The following is a 21194-nucleotide window of genomic DNA, read 5'->3' on the forward strand; positions in this document are numbered from 1 at the left end:
CGAGGGAACGAGCTGCGATTCGAGTTGGGTTTTTTTTTTTCTATTCAGCCAAGAGAAGAGCAAATACGGAAATATTTCCACCTTGCGAAAAATATTTCTCAAGACACCAAACACTTAACACCAAGTAACACCTGTGAAAGGCTTTGTGTCCTCCCTGTCGCTTCCAGAGCTCATTTCCAGCTCACATTTCCTGTCAGGACACAGCTGCAGCCTTTCACACCAGCTGTCCCCGCCACAGAGGCAGAGCTGCTGCAGCAGCAGCCACAAAGCCCACAGACCACAGCTCAAACACAGCGTGCAGCCAAAACGCAAGCACCAAGTGTTGGACGCGGGTGTCCACCTGCCCGCAGCAAGCAGCTTGCTTCCTGCAGTGAAGACAAAACCAGAGGCCAATGGTCGGGGAAAAAGAGAAGCTAAATGGAAGTGTCTTTACATCACCTTAGAGGTTACAGAGCATTCTACAGCTGGACACACGGTAACACTCCAATTCAGCATTCGTGTAGAAATGTTTTAATATATACAAGATGCAACATATATAAAATGGTAAATTACAATTTCAGTTTTTGAACAGAGAGTGTTTTCTGCTTCTTCTGTTTCTTCTTCAATTTGTCTGCATCTTTGATTTGCATTTTCACCTGATCTTGTAGCTGAGAGAAGAAGGCCTGGGATGATTTCAAGGCCTTGTCTTTACCTTCATCCTGTCAAGGGACAACACATTTGTTATAACCAAGAGAAACGTAAACAGTACCATCCTCCTGCTTAGGAGTTACTCACATGTAATGGTATTTGACTTAAAAAAATAAAAATAACTGATAATTGATTTTCGAAGTATATTTTCCACCGCATTCTTATCCCAGTCCTGCTACCTAAAGAAGTAACAGAGCACATTCCTTTTCTCATTAGCCATTAGCACGGTAGGTAAGAACAGGCATCAAGAATAGATCCTTGCACATCATGAGCAACCACTACCTATCTACATTGTGTTCTGCTCTCCTTTTGAAAAGGTAAGCAAAAACATTTTAAAAGTAATCAAGTTGTTTCTCCTGCTAGTTTCTAATACCTCAGAATTTCAGAAGTTTTTAAAATTTCATTTATAAGGCATCATAAGTGGTATACAAGTTTACTGTTTGATAGCATGCAAAACAAAAATCAAGCTGATGAGATTACAGAGAAGGCTCCGCAGTAAGAGGCAGAAAGTTAAGGAGGAATATTCTATTTTGAAATAGCTTAAGTCACCTGAAGCTTAGAAAGAACTAAATAGAAACCTCATGCTCAATTACGCAGGCAAGTAGTCCCGCTTAGTCAAGTGGAACAGTTTGAATGAAGGAAATAAAAGCATAACTCTTAGTATTTGCAGGAATGCCATCCTGTGAACTTTGAAACAGATAAAGTAGTACCTAATGCAAACAATCATTTCTGCTTTGTGAATATAACCTGATATAAAGTAATTTTATCATATAGTTTTTTCATATTTTTCCATATCTAAAGCTTAAGTTGCTTACAAATTCAAATATATTTCATACTCTGAGTCAGCTTCTAAAGGTTCCGACAACCATTTAGATAGGATTCATTCATAATTAAAGCAATAATATCTACCTAAATATGCATTATAAACAAGGGAGTCACTGAGAAGTACAACCAGAGCTGTATTTTTTCAAGCCTTTATACTGACATCATGCTGTTAGGATAATCAGCAAAATCAGCACTAAAAAGGCACTCACCGCTACTCTGCATGAGACACTTACAAAGTATGGATTAGAACAGTGTCTCCAAAATTGAGGTTCAAAAGAATATAGGAAAAAGTAAGGCCTGGGAACAGCAGGGCAAAAAAGGAAATTTTAAGAAAAACTATGCATCTACCCTTTCCTCTCTAGCTAAACATTATCTATCCCTGCGATTTTAATATTCTTTAGCTGGGAAGCTGGAAGCTATGCAGGACTAGTTAAAAGAGCCTTACCTTGAGCAGAGATGCTTTGCCTTCTTTTGTAAGCCTTCTTAATTTTGCTTCTGCAGCCTTTTTGCTAAGTTTTGTGCCTTGTTCTGGTTTCATTTTTTCAAGAAGCTTTTGACGCTTCTCTTTTTCTATTCGCTTCATACGTTTACGAAGCTTTTTCTTTCTTCGTTCTCGTTTTTTGTCTGTGGGAGTCTTTTCTGCATCTGCTTTTACATCACCAGCTTTGTTCTTTTCCTAAAGAAAACAAGATCTCGAGCTCCATAAGCTTGCAAAAGAAGACTCAACTTCACAGTACTCAAATCTGCCTTAGCGTTTCCGTTATTTCAAGTGCTTAGCCAGCTCGGGGCGATGCCGCACTAAGGCAGAGGCCAAAAACTGGCAAAAGTTGGGAAGAAAGCTTTGTACAATTGTCAAAGACACACTAATTGCTCTTCCCTATTGTCATTTGGCTTTCCCCTTCTAAATATCCACATTGTAAGTTGGAAGAATAATTACCATCATATAATAGTAAAACTAAATAAAGATAACTCTTCCCCTCCTTCCAGCTTTCAGAACAAAGAAAAAAAAAATAAAGACATACACACACCTCAAACCCAACAACATCCAACACTTCTTGCTAAGCAAGAAGGTCCAGAAGGTGAGGAACCCAAGGTGGGAGGGGCAGAACTCTCCCACTGTGCACCCTTAAATCAACACCACAGATCCTCTCCAGATCCTTACAGGATTGTTTATATTTACCTTGATCTCCTCTGGCGCTAAGAGAGCGGCATCACTAACAGCAACAGGCGCTACTTCTTCCATACTTATAGCTGGAAGGTTCGAAACGATTTTAACTTCTGGCACAGGCTATAAATAAGGAAACATTCAGGATGAGCACAACATCTCACTGCAGCTTACAGCTAACTGAAGATACTAAATATTCAGTTTTGTTTAAGGGAAACATAGTGCATTTAACATGAAATAAGAAAAAGCTCAGTAACACTCAGTGTTTACTTTACTTTCTATTTTCCAAATATATTTTCAAGTACCCAGTCTCAAAGACCAGGGGGAAAAAATCTCAGCTTTATGAAACTTGTGTACTTACTGGTTTGGGTGTAAAGTGGAAGTTACAAAGCGCATCCAGCTTCAGGAAGAGTGAATCCATCATTTCCTGAATTTCTTTGTGTTCAGGATTTTCTTCCTCTTCAGTCTTTTGCTGCATTAACACACAATGTCACTGCAACACCATTCATAAAGCTACTTTGCTTTACCAAGACCAGTAACACAACACAATATACAATTCAGAGCCATTTCACTGGTGAACAGTCAGAGAAAGGTTGAGGTACTTCCACCAAGCTGAAAGCAGAGCTAGCAGTGTACAAATGAAGATATGGGATTATGTGATGTGAACTTCAAACTGAAAGGAAAGGCACTGCTTACGTTACCTGGTGAAGTTTCATGTATTCCTGTTCATAGATCTCAGCGAGACTCAATTTACTCTTTTCATGATCCAGCGTGATACGTTTCTTGTATTCAAAAGCCTCCTCTTGTGGTTTTTCTTTTGGTACCACATCATCCCATGCCTGAGAAAGCCATAAATTAATGGGCAAATGCAACCACAGTCAAATATCACGTGCTACAGCTTATTTAGAACATTTTCAATATAACTTATCTGATACGTTAACTGGGTTATCTGTGTGGCTTCCCAGAAACTCATTAAGTATGACACTTTCATTCGGAAGAAAAGTAGTGAAAGACTTATAGCTTTAGCTTGTGTGCTTATTTTTAGTGGATCACAGCAAAAACTCTGTAAAAACGTGTAGTTTTCCTTAAATACTCTACACCGTACGTACCATTTTTTTCTATTCAACTAACAAAAAGCCTCAACAAGCTGTGGGATACAAATGTTCTGTCAATGGCTTTTAAGACAAACAAAGTGAACAGGTGAGTTTTGGTTAGTATTCAGAATGCTCAGAGCCTACAGTTACAGCAATAGACAAAATGGACAGACTGATATTATATTCCAAATGCGCACCAAAGCCTATCATTTAACAGGCGTGTAAAGACAGAGCTCCTTAGAAATCTAGAGACATTGACCAAAGCAAAACAATAAAGCTATCAGTTGTAGAAATGAAGATAACTCTACACCTCAAACTCATACCTGGAATGTGCCCTGTGAGTCAAGTCTATGAACAAAACGAGGAGGAATAAGTAAGATAACACTAACCTCGTCCAATATTCTCTGTTTAATGATATCTTCAAGCTGAAAAGTAGTTTCTTCTGTGATCACAGGTGCTGAGAGGAGAAAGAGAAGAATTTTAAGATTGCTTCTCCAATGTCTTGTTGTATGACAAATAAACCACAGAAAAAGAAAGGCCTTAACCACAGTGCAGTAACGGTAGGTGAAGTAGTAACATTTTCCTCTCTCTGGGAGAGACTAATCATATTAGGTAAGGCTTGTGAATGACTAAATTTTGCCAGCCAATTAACGAACTCTCAAGTAAGTTAAAGATTAACATAAAAAATTATAGCTTCCTGTAGTTTCCACTATGAAAATGCACAACCTCAAGAAGGCACCAAGAAGTTTAACTCATTGTTTTGTTACCCTGCTCTTTAGTCACAGGTGTTGTCAGCAAGGGCAAAGGGAAGAAAATCCACCAAGGATGCAACACGCTTTCAGAAAGCCCTTCCCCACTGCTTACCCATTCGGACTGCATGGTCAAAGAGTACCGTTTCCTCCAAAAGGCTGTTTTCAGGTCGTTTCTGCGCAGTCACTTCTCCTTTAAGTTGCCAAGGTTTCTCCTCTAATAACTGCTCTTCTAAACTTTTTATTTTTTTGCTCATCTGAAAAACACAATTTCCTAAGAAGTTTAAAAACAGAGCTCAAAAGTAAACTAGTAAAATCTTGCCTTGAGTTATTTCAGGTACTTCTAACTCCTCCTCACATAAAGATGAGGGAATATATGACTGCATATATATCTGATGTAGATAAGTCACTTTTTTTCCTCCTAATTTGCAAACAGACTCTTCATATTTGCCAGAGTCTGAACAAAATTACACAATCGTTAAAAAATACATATATGCATATTGGCCACCAATTCCAAGTATTAGCAAAATAAAAAAAATACCTTTTCCTGTCTCTTCTCAAAAGATGACTTTATTTCACTGGGATTGATGCCCTTCTCTAATTGTGTACCAGTAACATCTTCTGTTTCACTGTCATCTGGCAAACTAAAAGTAACTTTTTTAGAGGCTTCTTTACTTCTCATATCCTCCATCATCATTTCATTCATATCCTCGAACCTGTAACATTAAAATCTAATGTCAAAGGAAGGTTGAAAAGCATCGATAAGCTTTTACATGAAGATATTTCAGCTATTAGACGTTTACCTGTTACAACTAATCCACAGTGAAGAAATACAATAGGCTTTCATTGAAACCTAAAGACAGGGGACAATAGGGAAACTTCTATATATTAAAAATAACTTTAAAAACCTGAAGTTGCAGCTATTAAATGACTTATTCAAATAAATAGCTTTTGAGTGTTGTTCCTTGGTAAGTAAACAAGCTACTCCTTAAATAAGGTAACAAAGCAAACCATGCAGCAGGTAACCCAGAAGAGCAAACCATGACCAAAGTGAGCCTGGAATTGACAGGTTTTTTTCTACTTCAGTGTAAAATTACATGGATATTTTAACTGCATATAATGCATATACTTACTCGGACATGCTTTCATCATTCTCCTCTTTAATAGCACTGTCTGCTTCCTCTTCCTGATCATCTTCAATACCATTAGCTACTAAATCATTGTCGTCGATCGGATCAAAGAAATCTTTGTATGTCAAGTCTCTAGAACTTTTAATTGGCTAAAAAGAGGAGGGGGGGAGAACAAACATAAAAGAAACAAACCAAAACCATTAGACTAACAGAAGTCTAAGGGTATACTGTCTTTTAAAGCCCTTTAACAGCTGGGAAATCTCACTACTGGTGTAACAGTAATTCAGATTACTGAAGCATTTACCTGTGGTAGGGCATCTCAGTAAAACTAATCTCTTCTACAAGTATTTAAAATATTCTACCACTTAAATGCATCTCCAATTTCAACAAATAGAGAAGTCAAAGAGCAGATTCTGCCAATTAATGCGTCTCTGCTCCCTTATAACCTGGACAGAGTTATTACTTGCTAGAGAATCACTGGTAACATGAAATAATTAAAGATTAATTTTTGAAACAAGTACTCCGCAACTTTAAGTTCAATCCGAGTTCCAAAGCCACATCCCTGAAAAAGAAGCAGCCAACAAACAGCCCTGTGCTCTGCATCAGTCACCTTCACAATCTCCACCTGCCAGGTGTCGATGCTGAGTGACATCTTTTTCATTTGCTGGGCCACCTATTTTGCAAGGTCATTTATTTCTTATGACATTCTCTTCCTTTATTTGTGCGAAAACCCAAAACCCATCTAAAAAGAGACTGGAATAGTGGGATGGTATGTTCTTCTACACTAGGACTTCTGTTACCAGACATTCATGTTGACTATATTATTAAAGTAAAGCTTCAGAAGTAATCATTAATCATCTAATCAAACTTAACTTTGTAGCTTCTACTCATAGTTCAACAATTTATAGTCAGCCTAATGGATATCATATCTTAATTTAAAGGAAAAGAGAGATCAGAAAAATTTATTTACTGATATTCTTTCTTTGAATTCAGCTTCTTCAGAGTCTTCTTCCTCATCATCTGAGATGATGTCTTCAAAATAATTAATATCATCTTCCTCATCCTCATTTTCCTTTTCTGCCTGTTCTAGAAAAGCTTCCATATCAGCCAGCTTGAAAAACTTGTCATCCACTATAGATTTTCTTCCTGTTTTCTTAAACGTGGTTTCCTTGGCTGTTTTAGTTTGTTGCTCCAGCGCTTCAATATCAAAGTCAATATCAGAATCTTCATCACTGTGTTTCTGCACTACACTTTCTCTGTGTTTATTTTGCTTTTCTTTAGCTTTAGTTTTATTTTTTGTATGAACATTCTCCTGTTCAGCTTCTGCTTCCATCATGTTGTCTTCCATTTCCTTATCACTGCCGGTCTCTGCATCTGAGCCATCCTCTTCTTGGTCTGAGAGAAGGCAAAGACCTTCATCCCTGGCATCCCTTTCAACAGATTTCTTGAAGAAATCAAGAACTGCGTCGTTCTGGAGCTCTAGTTGTTGCCAAATCTGTTCTTCATCAAAATTTTCTATTACCAGCTCATTTAGAGGACTCCCATGAACTATATTACTTCCCAGCGCTCTATTCAAATCATAGAGAGTCTTTGTCAATGCTCTGAAGTCAGCAGCCAATCCATCTTGCACACTAAAACCAGGAAAAAAATAAAGAGCTTTAAAAAGCACGAGTTAATATTGATTTTTTTAATGTTCTCTTTTGCAGCATTTACTAGTTCTCACTCATTTTACACCTTCCATTAAGTTAATCACATGTCACACTGCAGGTTGTTTCTCATCTGTTTAGGTATTTTCGTGCTACAGAACAGCACTTTCCAACAATTACTGCTGTTGCTTAACTTGGAGTACTACTACTAAGCCTTCTTAGAAATAGAGCCGTTATAATTACTAAGCCACTCAGCTTCATCGCATTTTGTGTACGAAATAGCAGCTGGACAGAATATTCCAGTCTTCCATAGCTGCACCTTGTTATATCTTGATCATATCAAAGCACCCCAAATGCTTTGGGTAAGTAAACAGTATAGGACTGAACACCCCAAACATCCAATATAGAGACCCTTGGCTTCAAAAAGGGAATCGCCCTCCTCCACCGCCTTACTCCTCAGCTCTTATATTTGGGCATTCTTCACCAGTTTCTCCTCTAGAGCTACCAACACCTCAATGTAGCTGGTAGAAACAGAAACCTCAGTTTCCTAATTCCTGAAGGCTAAAGAAAGGACAAGTGCACTGCAGCAGCTAAGCCAGGTCTGGGCGCTGGTAAGAGGCATCTCAGGAGAACTCTGCGGCTCCGGCCAGAATGTGGCCTTCCCCTTGAGCCCTGATGCTGATACAAATAGTTACTATTATAAAAAGTGGAATATTTGGATTTAAGCTGAAGTAGAGCTGAGTTTCATCTAAGGAATTGTGTCCTTTGAAAGCTAAATGTCCCTCTGACAGTATGGTTTCTTTTAGACAGCATTTTCCAGACAGGGCTCCTTCTCTGGCGATGATACCGCCCTGTGCTCAGCGCGGTCTGTGCTGAGCAGATGTCTCTCCCCACCGCAGAGCCAAGGGCAGGCAGGGCTGGGGCAGCTCCCACCGAGCGCGGGGCGGCACTGCTGGGAAGGAACAGCACCAAAAGGAGTCCTTGGGAAGGAACAGAATCACCGAATCACCAGGTTGGAAAAGACCTCTGAGGCCGTCCAGGCCAACCACGCCCGCCTGAGGTCTCTGGGAGAGCCGATCCGCGCCCGTCAGAGGGAATCTCTCCTGTCCCGGCTCCTCTGGCCGCACACGGTCGATAGACATCGCTGCTCGTACTGCCCAGCCCTGAGGAAGGGCACTCGCTCTCTAAACCTCCAAAACGGGCCCCAGAGAGTGTATTTGCCGCATTTTCGGTGTCACCATCGCCCGCTGGCGAAGCGCCCCTCCCACATCCCCCGGGAGCCCCGCGGTACCTGAGGAAGCGCTCGGGACGCGCCGCGGCGGCGCCCGCCAGCCTCAACGCCGCCTCCAACCCCCTCACCGCCGCCGCCATCTTCCCGCGTGGAACAGCGTAGTACCGCTCCCCCGGCACGCTGTGCGGCGGTCCGGGCGGCTCCCGCGGCCAGCACAGAGGTTCCGGCACACAATGGTTCCGCACAAAAGGGCTCAGGCATACATCGGTCCCTCACATTAAAGGGCTCGGGCACACAACGGTTCCGCACACAGGGGTTCCGCACACATGGGTTCACCCCTGGAAGAGCATGGGATGCTCTGGAGTGCGATGTACATCGGTGCTGGAAAACTTGCTCTAAATATGGCAAAGCTACAGTCATCTGCCTGTGCAGTTTTGTCTCCCTGACCTACCCACAAGGGCTATTTTGGAGCCACACGTTTCCAGCTGGTGCTGTGAGCAAAATGCCGGTGTGCGGCGTGTCCCAGCTCCAGCTCAGGAGGCCATGGGTCCATGCCACACTGCCCAGTGCTCAGCTCCTTGGTTGCGTGACATCCTATGATACTGAAAATGCCAGCAAAGAAAACTCCCTAAGACAGGGAGTTTGCCAGAGAAGACGTGGCTGCCCCATCCCTGGAGGTGTTCCAGGCCAGGTTGGATGGAGCTTTGAGCAGCCTGATCCAGTGGGAGGTGTCCCTGCCCATGGCAGGGGGTGGAACTGGGTGATCTTTAAGGTCCCTTCCAACACAACCCATTCTATGAGTCTATGAACTGTGCAAATTCAGTTTCTTTTTACAGGCTGCTCTTAGCACAGTGAAGCATGACAACTTGTGTCCTGTGCCTCTGTGGGTTAGAAAAGGGCCCTCTGCTCTCCAGAGCCCCTGGACGGTTGGAGCTGATGATCTCAAAGGTCTTTTCCAACCTAGTGATTCTATGATTCTATGAGCAGATGTCTATTCTTCTGTCATCCTCTGTTTCATAGAATAGTTTGGGTTGGAACGGACCTTAAAGGTCACCCAGTTCCAGCCCATATCCCCCTGGATCAGGCTGCCCGAGGCCCACACACGCGGTCGATGGCGATCGCTGCTCGCTTTCCCTAGCCCAGAGGAAGGGCGCTCCCCCCCTGAACCTCCGCCAGGCCTTAGGGCGAGCTGCCTTTCGCCGTTGCGGTGCCGCCTCTGTCGGTCCCGCCCCGCGGTGACGGCGGCGATGGCGGCGCTGGGGCGCGCGGCGGCCGGTAACGGGGTGGGGGGGGGACCCGTCCTGCCCGGCGGTGCGGGGCTCGGGGGCGCCGGGGGGAGCTTTGTGTTTGTGCGGCACAAGGGGGGGTCGGATGCAAATCCCGCCGTGAGCGGGGCTGCTCGCTCCTCGTGCTGCGGGACCAGCTGTGGCTGCTGTTAGGAAAAGGGCAGTGGTTGGATTTAAGCTGAAGTAGAGCTAGGGTTCATCTAAGGAATCGTGTTCTTTGAAAGTTAGACACAGTGGCCCTCCGACAGCATTTTCTTTCAGACAGAGTATTTACAAGGATTTAGAATATTCTGCCACTTAAATGCATCTCCAATTTCAACAAATAGAGAAGTCAAAGAGCAGATTCTGCCGATTAATGTGTCTCTGCTCCCTTATAACCTGGACTGAGTTATTCCTTGCTAGAGAATCGCTGGTAACATGAAATAATTAAAGATTAATTTTTGCAACAAGTACGCTGCAACTTTAAGTTCAATCCGAGTTCCAAAGCCACATCCCTGAAAAAGAAGCAGCCAACAAATAGCCCTGTGCTCTGCATCAGTCACCTTCGCAATCTCCACCTGCCAGGTGTCGATGCTGAGTGACATCTTTTTCATTTGCTGGTCCACCTATTTTGCAAGGTCATTTATTTCTTATGACATTCTCTTCCTTTATTTGTGCCAAAACCCAAAACCCATCTAAAAAGAGACTGGAATAGTGGGATGGTATGTTCTTCTACACTAGGACTTCTGTTACCAGACATTCATGTTGACTGTATTATTAAAGTAAAGCTTTAGAAGTAATCATTAATCATCTAATCAAACTTAACTTTGTAGCTTCTACAGTTTTGAGTGTTGGTAAGTTTCATTGCAACATTAGAATCAGAGCTTGGTAAGTAATCAAATATGTGTAAGATTTCTGGGAAAACTTACCCCCATGCCTGTCAGTGGGAATCTCTCCTGTCCCAGCTCCTGTCTGGCTGCACACGATCAATGGAGATTGCTCCCGCACTGCCCAGCCCTGAGAAAGGGCGCTCGCATTCTAAAACATCAAAACAAGTCTTAGGTGTTTTATTTGCTATCATTTTCAGTATGAAGTGATTATGGGCACATTAAACTTACTGTACCTAAACAGCATTATTTTACTTAGTAGTTGTTCTAGGAACATAACAAATTATATAGTAAATGGTCCTTATCTGTCAAAGGATTTTTCTCCTTCGGGGAATACTGACCTCCTCCAAGTGGAAGAGCATCTCTTGCTTCATCAAGAATTCAACCAGTTCCTAAAAGATTACTGTAGGAAGCAGGAGTACTTAGGTAGAATATTAGAGGAGCAGAAAAGACTGGATGGTGGGAGTTGGAGGGTTTTTTTTTCAAAATAATACATTACATTATTTTCTGATGTAGTTGATTATCCATGTTTCTGATTATGCTAACTAGATACTGCATGTTTCTTATTTTGCACACTATAAGTGTTGCATAGTATTGCTTTCTCAGGCAATTGTTTTGTTCACCCTTGATACAGCTGCATTTAGATGGCAAGTCTATCTACAAAATAGTTTCAGCATAGACATTTCAAAAACAAGTATTCTTCTATGTAGAAGTGGCTAAGGGGATTTTTTTAACATGTAAAAAGTTTAAATGTACTTGGAAATATCGAGGTTTTCTACTATGCCAGTATGATAGCCTAAAGGTAACAAGTGAAAAAGAATTGTCTGGAACTTTTGGCTGTGATGAAGGATATGACAGGATGTGCTGTGTGAAAGGCTGGCAAGAAACACTGCAGGGCGGTTTCTTGTAGAACTGCACAAGTTCCTGGAAATAGTTGATGGATCGTGTTGATTTAGTATTATCAAAAGATTCTGTGATACTAAGCCTTTGGAAGAATGTACATTGCACTTTGTAATTTTAAGTCTCAAATATGCACAAACACTTCTTCCATCATAGCACAATGCTCAGAAAGGTTTAGATTTAAGTACTGCATCTGTTGTCTTTGTGAAGAAAAATTAACTGAGAGCTGTAGAGTCTTGAATTCCTGTGAAATGGTAGTTCTCAGTTTCTTAAGAGAAGCTAGTGGAGTAGTTTTAGCTACTACTAACCTTACTGCTATTACTAACCTTACAGAGTCTCTTTTTAACAGGCATATGTGGGGTTTTAAGTAATACTTCTGAATAATTACGTAGTGTCTGGAAAAAATTTTCATTGAGCTCTTAGGACTACAGAATAATTCTTTCCTTGGTCTTAGTCTATGTTCAGCTTTGCACACTGGAGTTATATAGGCCTCATTAAAAGGGGAAAGAACGGATATTGATACTTTCTCAAAAACACTGTATTGGTGCTGTTCTTTTTTTCAGGGGTTCTTACCAAATTGCAGACTTCAGCTCCTGCAATACGAACTCTATCATCAAATTCCTTTTCTCAAAACATTCCAAGCTGTTTGTGGAAACTGGGCCGGCTTAACCACGTGGCAATTGCTGTACCTGATTTGGAGAAAGCCCAGTCCTTGTATAGAGATGTGTTAGGAGCACAGGTGAGCGAGACTGTTGCTCTTCCCGAACATGGTGTCTACACTATTTTTGTGGAGCTGGGAAATACCAAGCTGGAACTTCTTCATCCTTTAGGAGAGAAAAGTCCCATTGCAAGCTTTCTGCAAAAAAACAAGACTGGAGGAATGCATCATATCTGCATTGAGGTATTTTAATACAGTATATCATATAATGATACAGATAATTAAAGTATGCTTAATTTTTTCATAGGTTTGACCTGTGTCAAGAACAAGTATATATCTTTAATATTTGTGAGAATTTATATTGCAAAAGAAGAAGTCTTAAACATGGCTTTCTGTTTTGGAAATCACAGTTCAATTTCATGAGCTATGTGATATTTTTTCCTTCTTTTATGCTATAAAGATTAAATTGGTATCCAGTGTGGAAGGTGGACAAACCCAAGGGCTTGTGAAGAGTGTTTGACAGGTGTCAACTTCCTGACATAGAAAGGACATACACTGGAAAAAGATGGATTTGTAAGTTTAAGCTAAGGCATAGTTTAGATTTTCAGAATCTGTTTGATATTTAGTTGATAATGGTATACAGAAGTCAAAAAAGATTGTCAGTCATACTTACCAAACAGTAGTAGAGTCTCCAGAGTCTCTTCTGTCCTGTCCTTTCTTGTCAATAAGAAAGAGATTGGTCTGGAAGCACACAAGATGTAAAGGTGCTGGGTAAAGAAGCTATCTTCTTTAGTAGACTTATGTTTTAGCGTAGATGTTTGATGCAAAATGTCATGCTGCTGCCAGGGATATATGCTTAATATTTTAGATCTGAGTCTTGCAAACTGTATTATTTCATGCAAAGTGTAATAATAAAAAGTAATGGAATTAGTGATGTGAGCAAAAATTGTTTTCAGAATACATCTATAAAGACCAGTGTTTGCAGTTGCGTGCTCTCATTGAGAGCTGAGAAATCTTGTATACACACAGGCATTGTCATTTTTTTACATTAAGTTTGCCTGTTTGCAAATGTTCAAGAATAAGAAAATAATTCTGTTTAAACTGACCCTAAATTGTATTGCTAGGCAGTCCTCCTACAGAAATATGAAAGACCTCAGCTGAACTTAGGAATGGTAAAATAAAGAAGTGATTTGTAGTAGGAAAGAAAAAATCCTCCAGCTCTGTACCAGTAGTAAGACTAATGGTACTTAGTTATGGGTACAAGAGAAAGAAGTTGTAGGCACTTCTCAGCAAAAAGAGCTCAGGCCTCAAGGGTTTCCAGTATACATAATCCCTTTTAAGACATTTCAATAAATATTTGTTACCAGCTGAAACTATTCTACGTAGCTCTCCATTTTGTGTAAGATATGGATGGCCATCTGTAGACAGACCAAAGATGGCTGTCAAGGCAAGTTGTACTATTAATTATGAAAACTGAGAAGAAAGGGACATGCTAATTATACCATGATGGACAATGCAGAGTGTTGTCTTAAAAAAGAACATTTATAGCTGTATATAGTAGGTCAAGCAAGCCAGGAGTCATCATCTAGCGGTCAATTTCCCTTAATTAAGTGAGCTAGTGGTATTTGCAGCCAGACTTTCCTAAATGAAGTCTTGTAACTCACTAATAGAGTCTCTACACAAAAAAAAAAAGGAAAAAAAAAAAAGATTGTCCTAAGTCTCTCAGGTTTGTCCCCACATTTGTGAAAACAAATGGAAGATGATAGACTAATTTACATGGAGAAAAATACAACCCATTGTCAACCTGCTGTTTAAGTGAGAATGAAAACAGGTTTGGTCACAATGATGGTCAATCAAAAAAGATTTTAACCCCCCTCCTCCAATTTTCTATTCTCAGAATGGAAAAATCTTACAATTTCAAAGATAATGTCATCTTCTGAAGTTGAGCAAAAATAGTTTTTGGAAAAACTATAAAAGAACATCAGTCTTAAGTGATTGTTCATGTGAAATTAAAAAATATTTCTTTTAAGTGTCTTTCTATGAAAAATTGTATTGAAAGAAGATGAATTTTAAAAATTGTTTCCATATTGGAGAGGAAGCCTGACATGTTTATCAAAATGCTTTTCATTTCTTCCGTCTTATTATTCAAAGGGCAGTTTTAAACAGATGCTTTAATGGGGAATTTGTTTCTGACAAAATAAGCATTTTAAGAAGAAATAAAATTATTCCTTACCAGTTGTAACTGAATTGAGTGCCTGCAATGAAAATCATGCTGGACACTTGGTAGAATATGAGAGAAATCCAAGCCTGATACTCTCCTACCATGGATATCCCCACAGGCTTTCTGCTGTTTACTCTCACTGCTTCCTTGGGGATGCAGTAATTCATTCCAGCTGAGCTCAGACACAGTTCCTCTTCTGGCCATCTCTGCAGGACAGAAGCAGCAGCTGCAGTGTTTCTTCTGCTTGGGGAAACGACCTGGAGGGAGCTATGGCACAAATGATTTGTGCTATTTTATCTTAGATAAAAGTTGGTAGTATTTTCTGGTTTTTAAGCACTGGTAGTTATGTGTAGTGAGTTCAGAATTTCCATGAACAAAACTGCTGCACAGTAGCAGGAATTAACTGATGTCTCTTCCTCTGAGTTAAAGGTGTTTCCTCCTTCCTTAAAATGGCATCACAGAAGTTTATTCAACTAAGTTGTTTCCAAACACCTGTCTTGAAAACCAGCAATGCCATTATTTTAATCATAGTTTTTTGTTGATTACTGACTGTTGGATTTGCTAAACTGAGTGCTAATTTTACTATTTCAAAGAATTAATGCATTAAGGTTTGGGGAAATTAAAATTCCATCCACTGATATGACATCAGACTTAAGATCGCATCATGTGGCATAGACATGTTTTTGCTAATTACATATTTCTGCAGGAAGCTATACTGAAGTGTTACCTTATCGGCTTTTATTATAATAAAGTTCAATAGGAAAACCAGGTCATTATCTGGCAACGTTTCTGATCATCCCAAGGTTTTTCTTAGGAAACTCTATGAAACTTAACTTACTCAGAAGGAGGATATATAAATCCAAAACAGACTTTCCATTTGCCTTCTGCCTATCGTCCTTCCTTTCCACTAGCATCTGAGACAGTGTTGTGTGATCAACTAGACAGGGAGGCATTCTTCTTTAGTTATTGATAGTTTGAAAGCAGTATGATCTTGTTAGTAATAGTAATGCACAGTTTAGATTATTTATGGAGTCCTTATAAAGTAACACATAAAAAAAATCAATGGGCTTTGTGCATGACTGATTCTTAATAATTTATTAAAGATAGCATGATCTATTTTATAAAATCTTCAAGTAAGACATGCAAAATTCTGTAGAATTTTTATTGTAAACACTAGATGTTTCAAAACTGTTTTATAATTTAGTTTTTCAGAATTCTATTAGTATTTAGAAATAACATTTTAGTAAGCAATTATATTATTGCTCCTAAATGTACAATCTAAATAATAAAGTGTAATATTTTAATTCGTGTAAACTATATTTTTGTTTTATAAGGTTGATGACATAAAAGTGGCTATGACAGAACTGAAGAAAAAAAAGATACGAATATTGAGTGAAGAGCCAAAAATAGGCGCACATGGCAAACCTGTGATTTTTCTTCATCCTAAAGATTGCCACGGAGTCCTTGTGGAACTTGAGCAAGCCTGAGCTGTGATATTCATAAATAAAACAATAGATAGTTGTGAAGTTACTGAGCTGGTGCTGGGAATATTGATGTGGTAGTCAGTCTTTACAAGTTCACTGTAGTTCCTGTGGATTAAGTACAGCTTTTGAATACTGAAACAGAGCTACAAATTTGGGGTCGTTTCTTTTTTGTTGTGGTTGATCTGATTTTCAGAATTAATGTATTGGAATTTATTGAATTCTTCGTGATTCCAAAGACAAATATGTGAGCCATGTTACATATGTAACATAGTAATTTATGTTCTGTTGCCTTATGTTTGCAGCATGGTTTTGCCTCTGTAACCACAGAAACTACAATTTCTAGGTCATCCCACATTATTTTGTTCTACATTTCAGAGCAAAGACACACTTCTCACTGACAACGATACAGCTTAGATATTCCCTTTTGAAATAAAGGAGAAAGGAACATTGTATTTTCTGTTTTCACCATTCACCGTCTGTGGTCCACACTGATAGATTGGTTCATAGAATAAAAGAAATCCTTATGTTATTGTATGGGTGTCTGCAATGAGTAAATAAGGTTTTTTTTGGCATAACAATTACTGCTATGGAAGTTACCATGCATAAATCATCATTTAGTTGTTTTATGAACTCTGTGGATATGCAGGGAATGGAAGAAAAGTACCTAAAAATTATTTCCCTGAAATATATTTCAGACTGTAATGTACTTGTCATTTTAATTTTTTCAGGTATTGAATATTTGCTTTTTTGCAAGCTTTATCCTTAGGAAGATACCTGGGAGAGACCTGAACAAACAGCGATTAATCTTTTCATTTCCTTTTTGAGTATTGTTTTTTTTGTGCAAAAGCAGTTACAAAATCAGTGCGAAACACAAGCCACATAAGTCTGGATTACGTACATTGTCTTTAACATCAGAGAGCACACCAGCATACTTATGTTTCTGATAGACTGCAGTCACAGTTTGTTGACTTATTCATGGACAGACTTCACTTTATTGGTGTATGTTAAGCAACCAGTATTCATGCCGATACTTTTCTTTTATAGGTTTGTTTTGACATGTCAGCTGTAGAAGCTTGCTGTTTCTCTCTTTTGCTTTATCCGTAAAAGTAGTATATTTTCCTAGCTAAACCATAACCTGAATTTTATATTTTCCTGCATCTCTGCATATGCAGTGAATAGTTTCAGCTTGATATGAAGTAAATTCATTTTAGTCTAACAGAATTTTTACTTCATGGAAATGGAATTATTTGTTTGCGACAACCAAATACACGTATAATGTTGACCTGAGATTTAAACAAGCCTTTAACAACACTGATTCTTCCTTATGAATTTTGCTTCTGACAAAAAGCTCTGTAAAGCCATTCATTTTTTTTTAAAATGAGATAATTTTATACTCAAAACCTCCTTCTGTCATATTTGAAGAAAAATACAGTCTTCTACAGGGTTCTTGCATTTCAGCAAATCATGGTAGTTTGTGATCTAAATTCTAATTTGAATTTAGAACTCCTAAGGCTCACGATGGAAAAGCAGTGTGATATGATATTGCTGAAACACGATTCTGCTATTCTAGGAGACATTCTATTAGTAAACCTGCTTTCGCCTTTCTGTTCCTTCAAAGACGAGAGGCATCTTTTCTGCAAAACTAGCATAGAAATGCCAAGACTAGAAACGTCACTGGTTACATGTCAAGATAATTGAAAAGAAGTCTTTGAAAATACCCTTAGTTTGGTGCAACAGAAAACAGGACCATCCTCCCTAGGTTCATATTCCATTTCTTTGTCCTGTCAGAAGGAGATGCAATTTTGTGTATGCCATCAATACACTCAAGAGTAGTAGCTTGATAGAGTACTAGGGAATGGAGATTTTGAGTAAACAGTACTTACTCTACTCCGCTTGCCTCATTGTGCTCCCCGTCTTGTTAGCAGAAAGAGACTTGTAATGCTTTTAACTAATAACCAGCAATTTTCCTGACTGACTGCAGTAGGGTTGCTTACCACTAAGTCAGCTGATTTATTCATCATAACTAAGTTATGCTCCTATGATATGAAAATGTCCACCTCTGGAGCTCTGTGCTTGAAAGGAAAGCTAAGAGAGCTGGACAGCTGAAGAATCTGAAGACACATTGAGAGAAGTTGTCTATTCATAAGCCTAATTCCCATGGGCTTCAGAGGGAACACGCTCAGCCCTTGTGCTTGTAACAAACTTCTAGTCCTTCACCTTAAACAAGAGAGCCTTCACAAGCCATTCTTTGTTCTGACTTTCTCAGGGCTTGGGAGAGTGGTGTTAGATATATAGGCCTTACACTTTGTCACTGCCAGGATTATAAGAGGGGAATAACATAAAGAAAAACAGTGGACGTTCAGGGATGGACACTGCAGCAACAGAGATTGCCATTTGTTTCTTGCAGTGGAGGGATGCTTAATCATACACCCCTGTTGCACCAGTGAACAACTTTTGGAAAGAAAAACAGTGATTCAAATAATTGGAGCCTGATTAGGTCAGAAGAGAATTAGGCTTTGACAACTGGTGTTTGTTGTTTGGTTTTTTTTGGTTTTTTTTTTCAAAAGGTACAGTGAAACTTTCCTTTCTGATAATGTCAGGCTTTTCAGAGGTGAAGCGTTACTATTTTGTCAGTAAATTTTGTCACGCTTGGTTTGTTTGTCAACTGCAAGCTCGCTGTTCCAATCTCCATGTGCTTTTTTTCCCTCTGAGCTCAAGCATGTTCCAATTTTATGCTGCCTCAGTCAGACAAGACACATTTTCCTGGACTCCATCAACATTACTTAGGCAGCTAAAGGGCTCATAATTAAATGATGCAAAATATCTTTTTTTACTTCCTCACGTCTCTCCTCGGTGGGAGGAGAACAGGCTGCAGAATTAATCCTATACCATGTGATGAGACAAAACTAGAAGCAAACTCGAAAGCTGAGAAAAGAACTAACTACATGTCTTTTAAAAGCTAACTTTACAGTTTTACAAATCTACAAAAACTCTCGTGCTGTCATGCTTATGCTTCAATTAATTCACCTGAATTCAGAAAAAATGGTTATTTCATTCTGAATTCAATTGCTTTCATTATTACCATATTTACCCAATTTACCACTAGTTTTGGAAGAATGTAATCTATCAGTGCTTAGCACAGTTAACACACCCTGAAAACCTAGAAAGCTGGGAATGGATTGCAAGAGGAACCAAAGATGGTCCTTGCTTCTGCAGACCACTTCCTGGGTGGGTAATATTGTGTTCAATTCTGAGACTAGAGTTTACTTTCTTAGTTGCACGTGCAAAAGCATTGCTGTCTATTGTTGAGGACAGTCCTTGGATTTGGACATAGCACTAAGATGGATGAATGGAAGTTGGTGGGACTAAGGAAGTAGCAGCATGCAGATGCTTACAATATCTGGTTGAGGTACTTACAGCTGGTGCTCTGAATCATTTCCTTGGTGCTTCATTGGATTCTCTCCTTGTAAGAAATGCGTTCTGTAGTGATCCGACTTGGGTGTATTGAGCGCAAGAACCCTTCACTAAGAGAAAAAAATAGAGTTAATTACTTCAGTAAACACTCAATTCTTTTACCAAAGCAAGTGTCATGTTGGCCAAATTATTAGTATGTGAAACAGAAGAAAAGGGGTGCCCCGTCCTGAGGGCTAGGGGTACAGCAGCGATGCGCCCCGCCGCCGGCTCGCCCCCATGTCCGGGGCTGGGTGAGCTCCTCCCTGGCCATGGACAGCCATAGAATCACTAGGCTGGAAAAGTCACAGAATCACAGAATCACAGAATCAAGAGGTTGGAAAGGACCCACTGGATCATCGAGTCCAACCATTCCTAACACTCCCTAAACCATGTCCCTAAGCACTTCATCCACCCGTTTCTTAAACACCTCCAGGGAAGGCGACTCAACGCCCTCCCTGGGCAGCTGTTCCAGTGCCCAATGACTCTCTCTGTGAAGAATTTTTTTCTGATATCCAGCCTGACCCTCCCCTGGCGGAGCTTGAGGCCATTCCCTCTTGTCCTGTCCCCTGTCACTGGGAAGAAGAGACCAGCTCCCTCCTCTCCACAACCTCCTTTCAGGCAGTTGTAGAGAGCAATAAGGTCTCCCCTCAGCCTCCTCTTCTCCAGGCTAAACACCCCCAGCTCTCTCAGCCGCTCCTCGTCAGACGTTCTCCAGCCCCTCACCAGCTTCGTTGCTCTTCTCTGGACACGCTCCAGAGCCTCAACCGTACCTGTCCACTACTCAATCATATCCCTAAGCACTTCATCTCCCCATCTTATAAACCCCTCCAGGGACGGGGACTCCACCAATTACCTGAGCAGCCGTTCCAGTGCCGGAGAAGCCCTCCGGTGAAGCTGGCGCAGAGCTGGGCCTCCAGCAGCTGTGGAAGAGCACAGCCGGGCAGCCTGCACCGCCACGCCACCCACTGTGTGTGACACGGTTTGTGGCAAACTGGTGTACAAACGCGGCATCCGCTCTGCCAGGGGGCTGCGGGAGTGCTGCCACTGCCTCTCTCGCCCTCGCTGGGAGCACGACCCTGTGAGCGTCGTGGTGCCTGCACTGGGGGGGGAGATGCTGTGGGGCGGAGCTGTGGGGCGGTGCTGTGGGGCAGGGTCGATGCTGTGGGGCGGTGCTGTGGGGCAGGGGCGATGCTGTGAGGCGATGCTGTGGGGCAGTGCTGTGGGGCAGGGGCGATGCTGTGGGGCGATGCTGTGAGGCAAGGGCGGTGCTGTGGGGCAGGGGTGATGCTGTGGGGTGGTACTTTGGGGCGGTGCTGTGGGGCAGGGTCGATGCTGTGGGGCGGTGCTGTGGGGCAGGGGCGATGCTGTGAGGCGGTGCTGTGGGGCAGTGCTGTGGGGAAGGGGCGATCCTGTGGGGGGGTGCTGTGGGGCGGTGCTGTGGGGCAGGGGCGATGCTGTGGGGCGGTGCTGTGGGGCAGGGGCGATGCTGTGAGGCGGTGCTGTGGGGCAGTGCTGTGGGGAAGGGGCGATCCTGTGGGGGGGTGCTGTGGGGCGGTGCTGTGGGGCAGGGGCGATGCTGTGGGGCGGTGCTGTGGGGCAGGGGCGATGCTGTGAGGCGATGCTGTGAGGCAGTGCTGTGGGGCAGTGCTGTGGGGAAGGGGCGATCCTGTGGGGGGGTGCTGTGGGGCGGTGCTGTGGGGCAGGGGCGATGCTGTGGGGCGGTGCTGTGGGGCAGGAGGCCGGGGCGATGCTGTGAGGCGATGCTGTGAGGCAGTGCTGTGGGGCAGTGCTGTGGGGCG

At 41.4% G+C, this 21194-nt stretch overlaps 2 protein-coding genes and 1 long non-coding RNA gene across 3 annotated transcripts; 1 reads left to right on the plus strand and 2 right to left on the minus strand.

The window, feature by feature from the left end:
• Positions 1–403: 403 nt before the first annotated feature.
• MPHOSPH10 (M-phase phosphoprotein 10) lies at positions 404–8744 on the minus strand. Its single transcript, XM_054077234.1, has 11 exons — positions 8588–8744; positions 6621–7281; positions 5654–5799; positions 5062–5236; positions 4636–4777; positions 4161–4228; positions 3379–3516; positions 3039–3149; positions 2693–2800; positions 1958–2188; positions 404–698 (listed from the first exon to the last, which is right to left on the minus strand). Exons 1-11 carry the CDS (start codon positions 8665–8667, stop codon positions 549–551), a joined length of 2010 nt encoding a protein of 669 aa, XP_053933209.1. The 5' UTR covers positions 8668–8744; the 3' UTR covers positions 404–548.
• Positions 8745–9651: 907 nt separating this feature from the next.
• MCEE (methylmalonyl-CoA epimerase) lies at positions 9652–19455 on the plus strand. The gene is made up of 3 exons (XM_054077237.1): positions 9652–9802; positions 12143–12480; positions 15793–19455. The coding sequence occupies exons 1-3, from the start codon at positions 9775–9777 to the stop codon at positions 15943–15945; spliced, it is 519 nt and encodes a 172-aa protein (XP_053933212.1). The 5' UTR covers positions 9652–9774; the 3' UTR covers positions 15946–19455.
• Positions 12821–20638, minus strand: LOC128853343 (uncharacterized). Its single transcript, XR_008451811.1, has 3 exons — positions 20249–20638; positions 19360–19466; positions 12821–14664 (listed from the first exon to the last, which is right to left on the minus strand). It is a non-coding gene; the product is annotated as an uncharacterized LOC128853343 (long non-coding RNA).
• Between the last annotated feature and the right edge of the window lie 556 nt (positions 20639–21194).

Source organism: Cuculus canorus, chromosome 12, assembly GCF_017976375.1.
Source record: "Cuculus canorus isolate bCucCan1 chromosome 12, bCucCan1.pri, whole genome shotgun sequence".
Classification (NCBI taxonomy): Eukaryota; Metazoa; Chordata; class Aves; order Cuculiformes; family Cuculidae; genus Cuculus; species Cuculus canorus.

Excerpts from the sequence above, each read along its gene's own strand:
- MPHOSPH10 (XM_054077234.1), bottom strand. The coding sequence starts at position 8,667 with ATGGCGGCGGCGGTGAGGGGGTTGGAGGCGGCGTTGAGGCTGGCGGGC. Across the intron at positions 7,282-8,587 it reads CGTCCCGAGCGCTTCCTCAG|TGTGCAAGATGGATTGGCTG; the intron begins GTACCGCGGGGC and ends TCCTGGTTTTAG. Across the intron at positions 3,517-4,160 it reads AACAGAGAATATTGGACGAG|GCATGGGATGATGTGGTACC; the intron begins GTTAGTGTTATC and ends TGGCTTTCTCAG.
- MCEE (XM_054077237.1), top strand. The coding sequence starts at position 9,775 with ATGGCGGCGCTGGGGCGCGCGGCGGCCG. Across the intron at positions 9,803-12,142 it reads GCTGGGGCGCGCGGCGGCCG|GGGTTCTTACCAAATTGCAG; the intron begins GTAACGGGGTGG and ends TCTTTTTTTCAG. Across the intron at positions 12,481-15,792 it reads TGCATCATATCTGCATTGAG|GTTGATGACATAAAAGTGGC; the intron begins GTATTTTAATAC and ends TTGTTTTATAAG.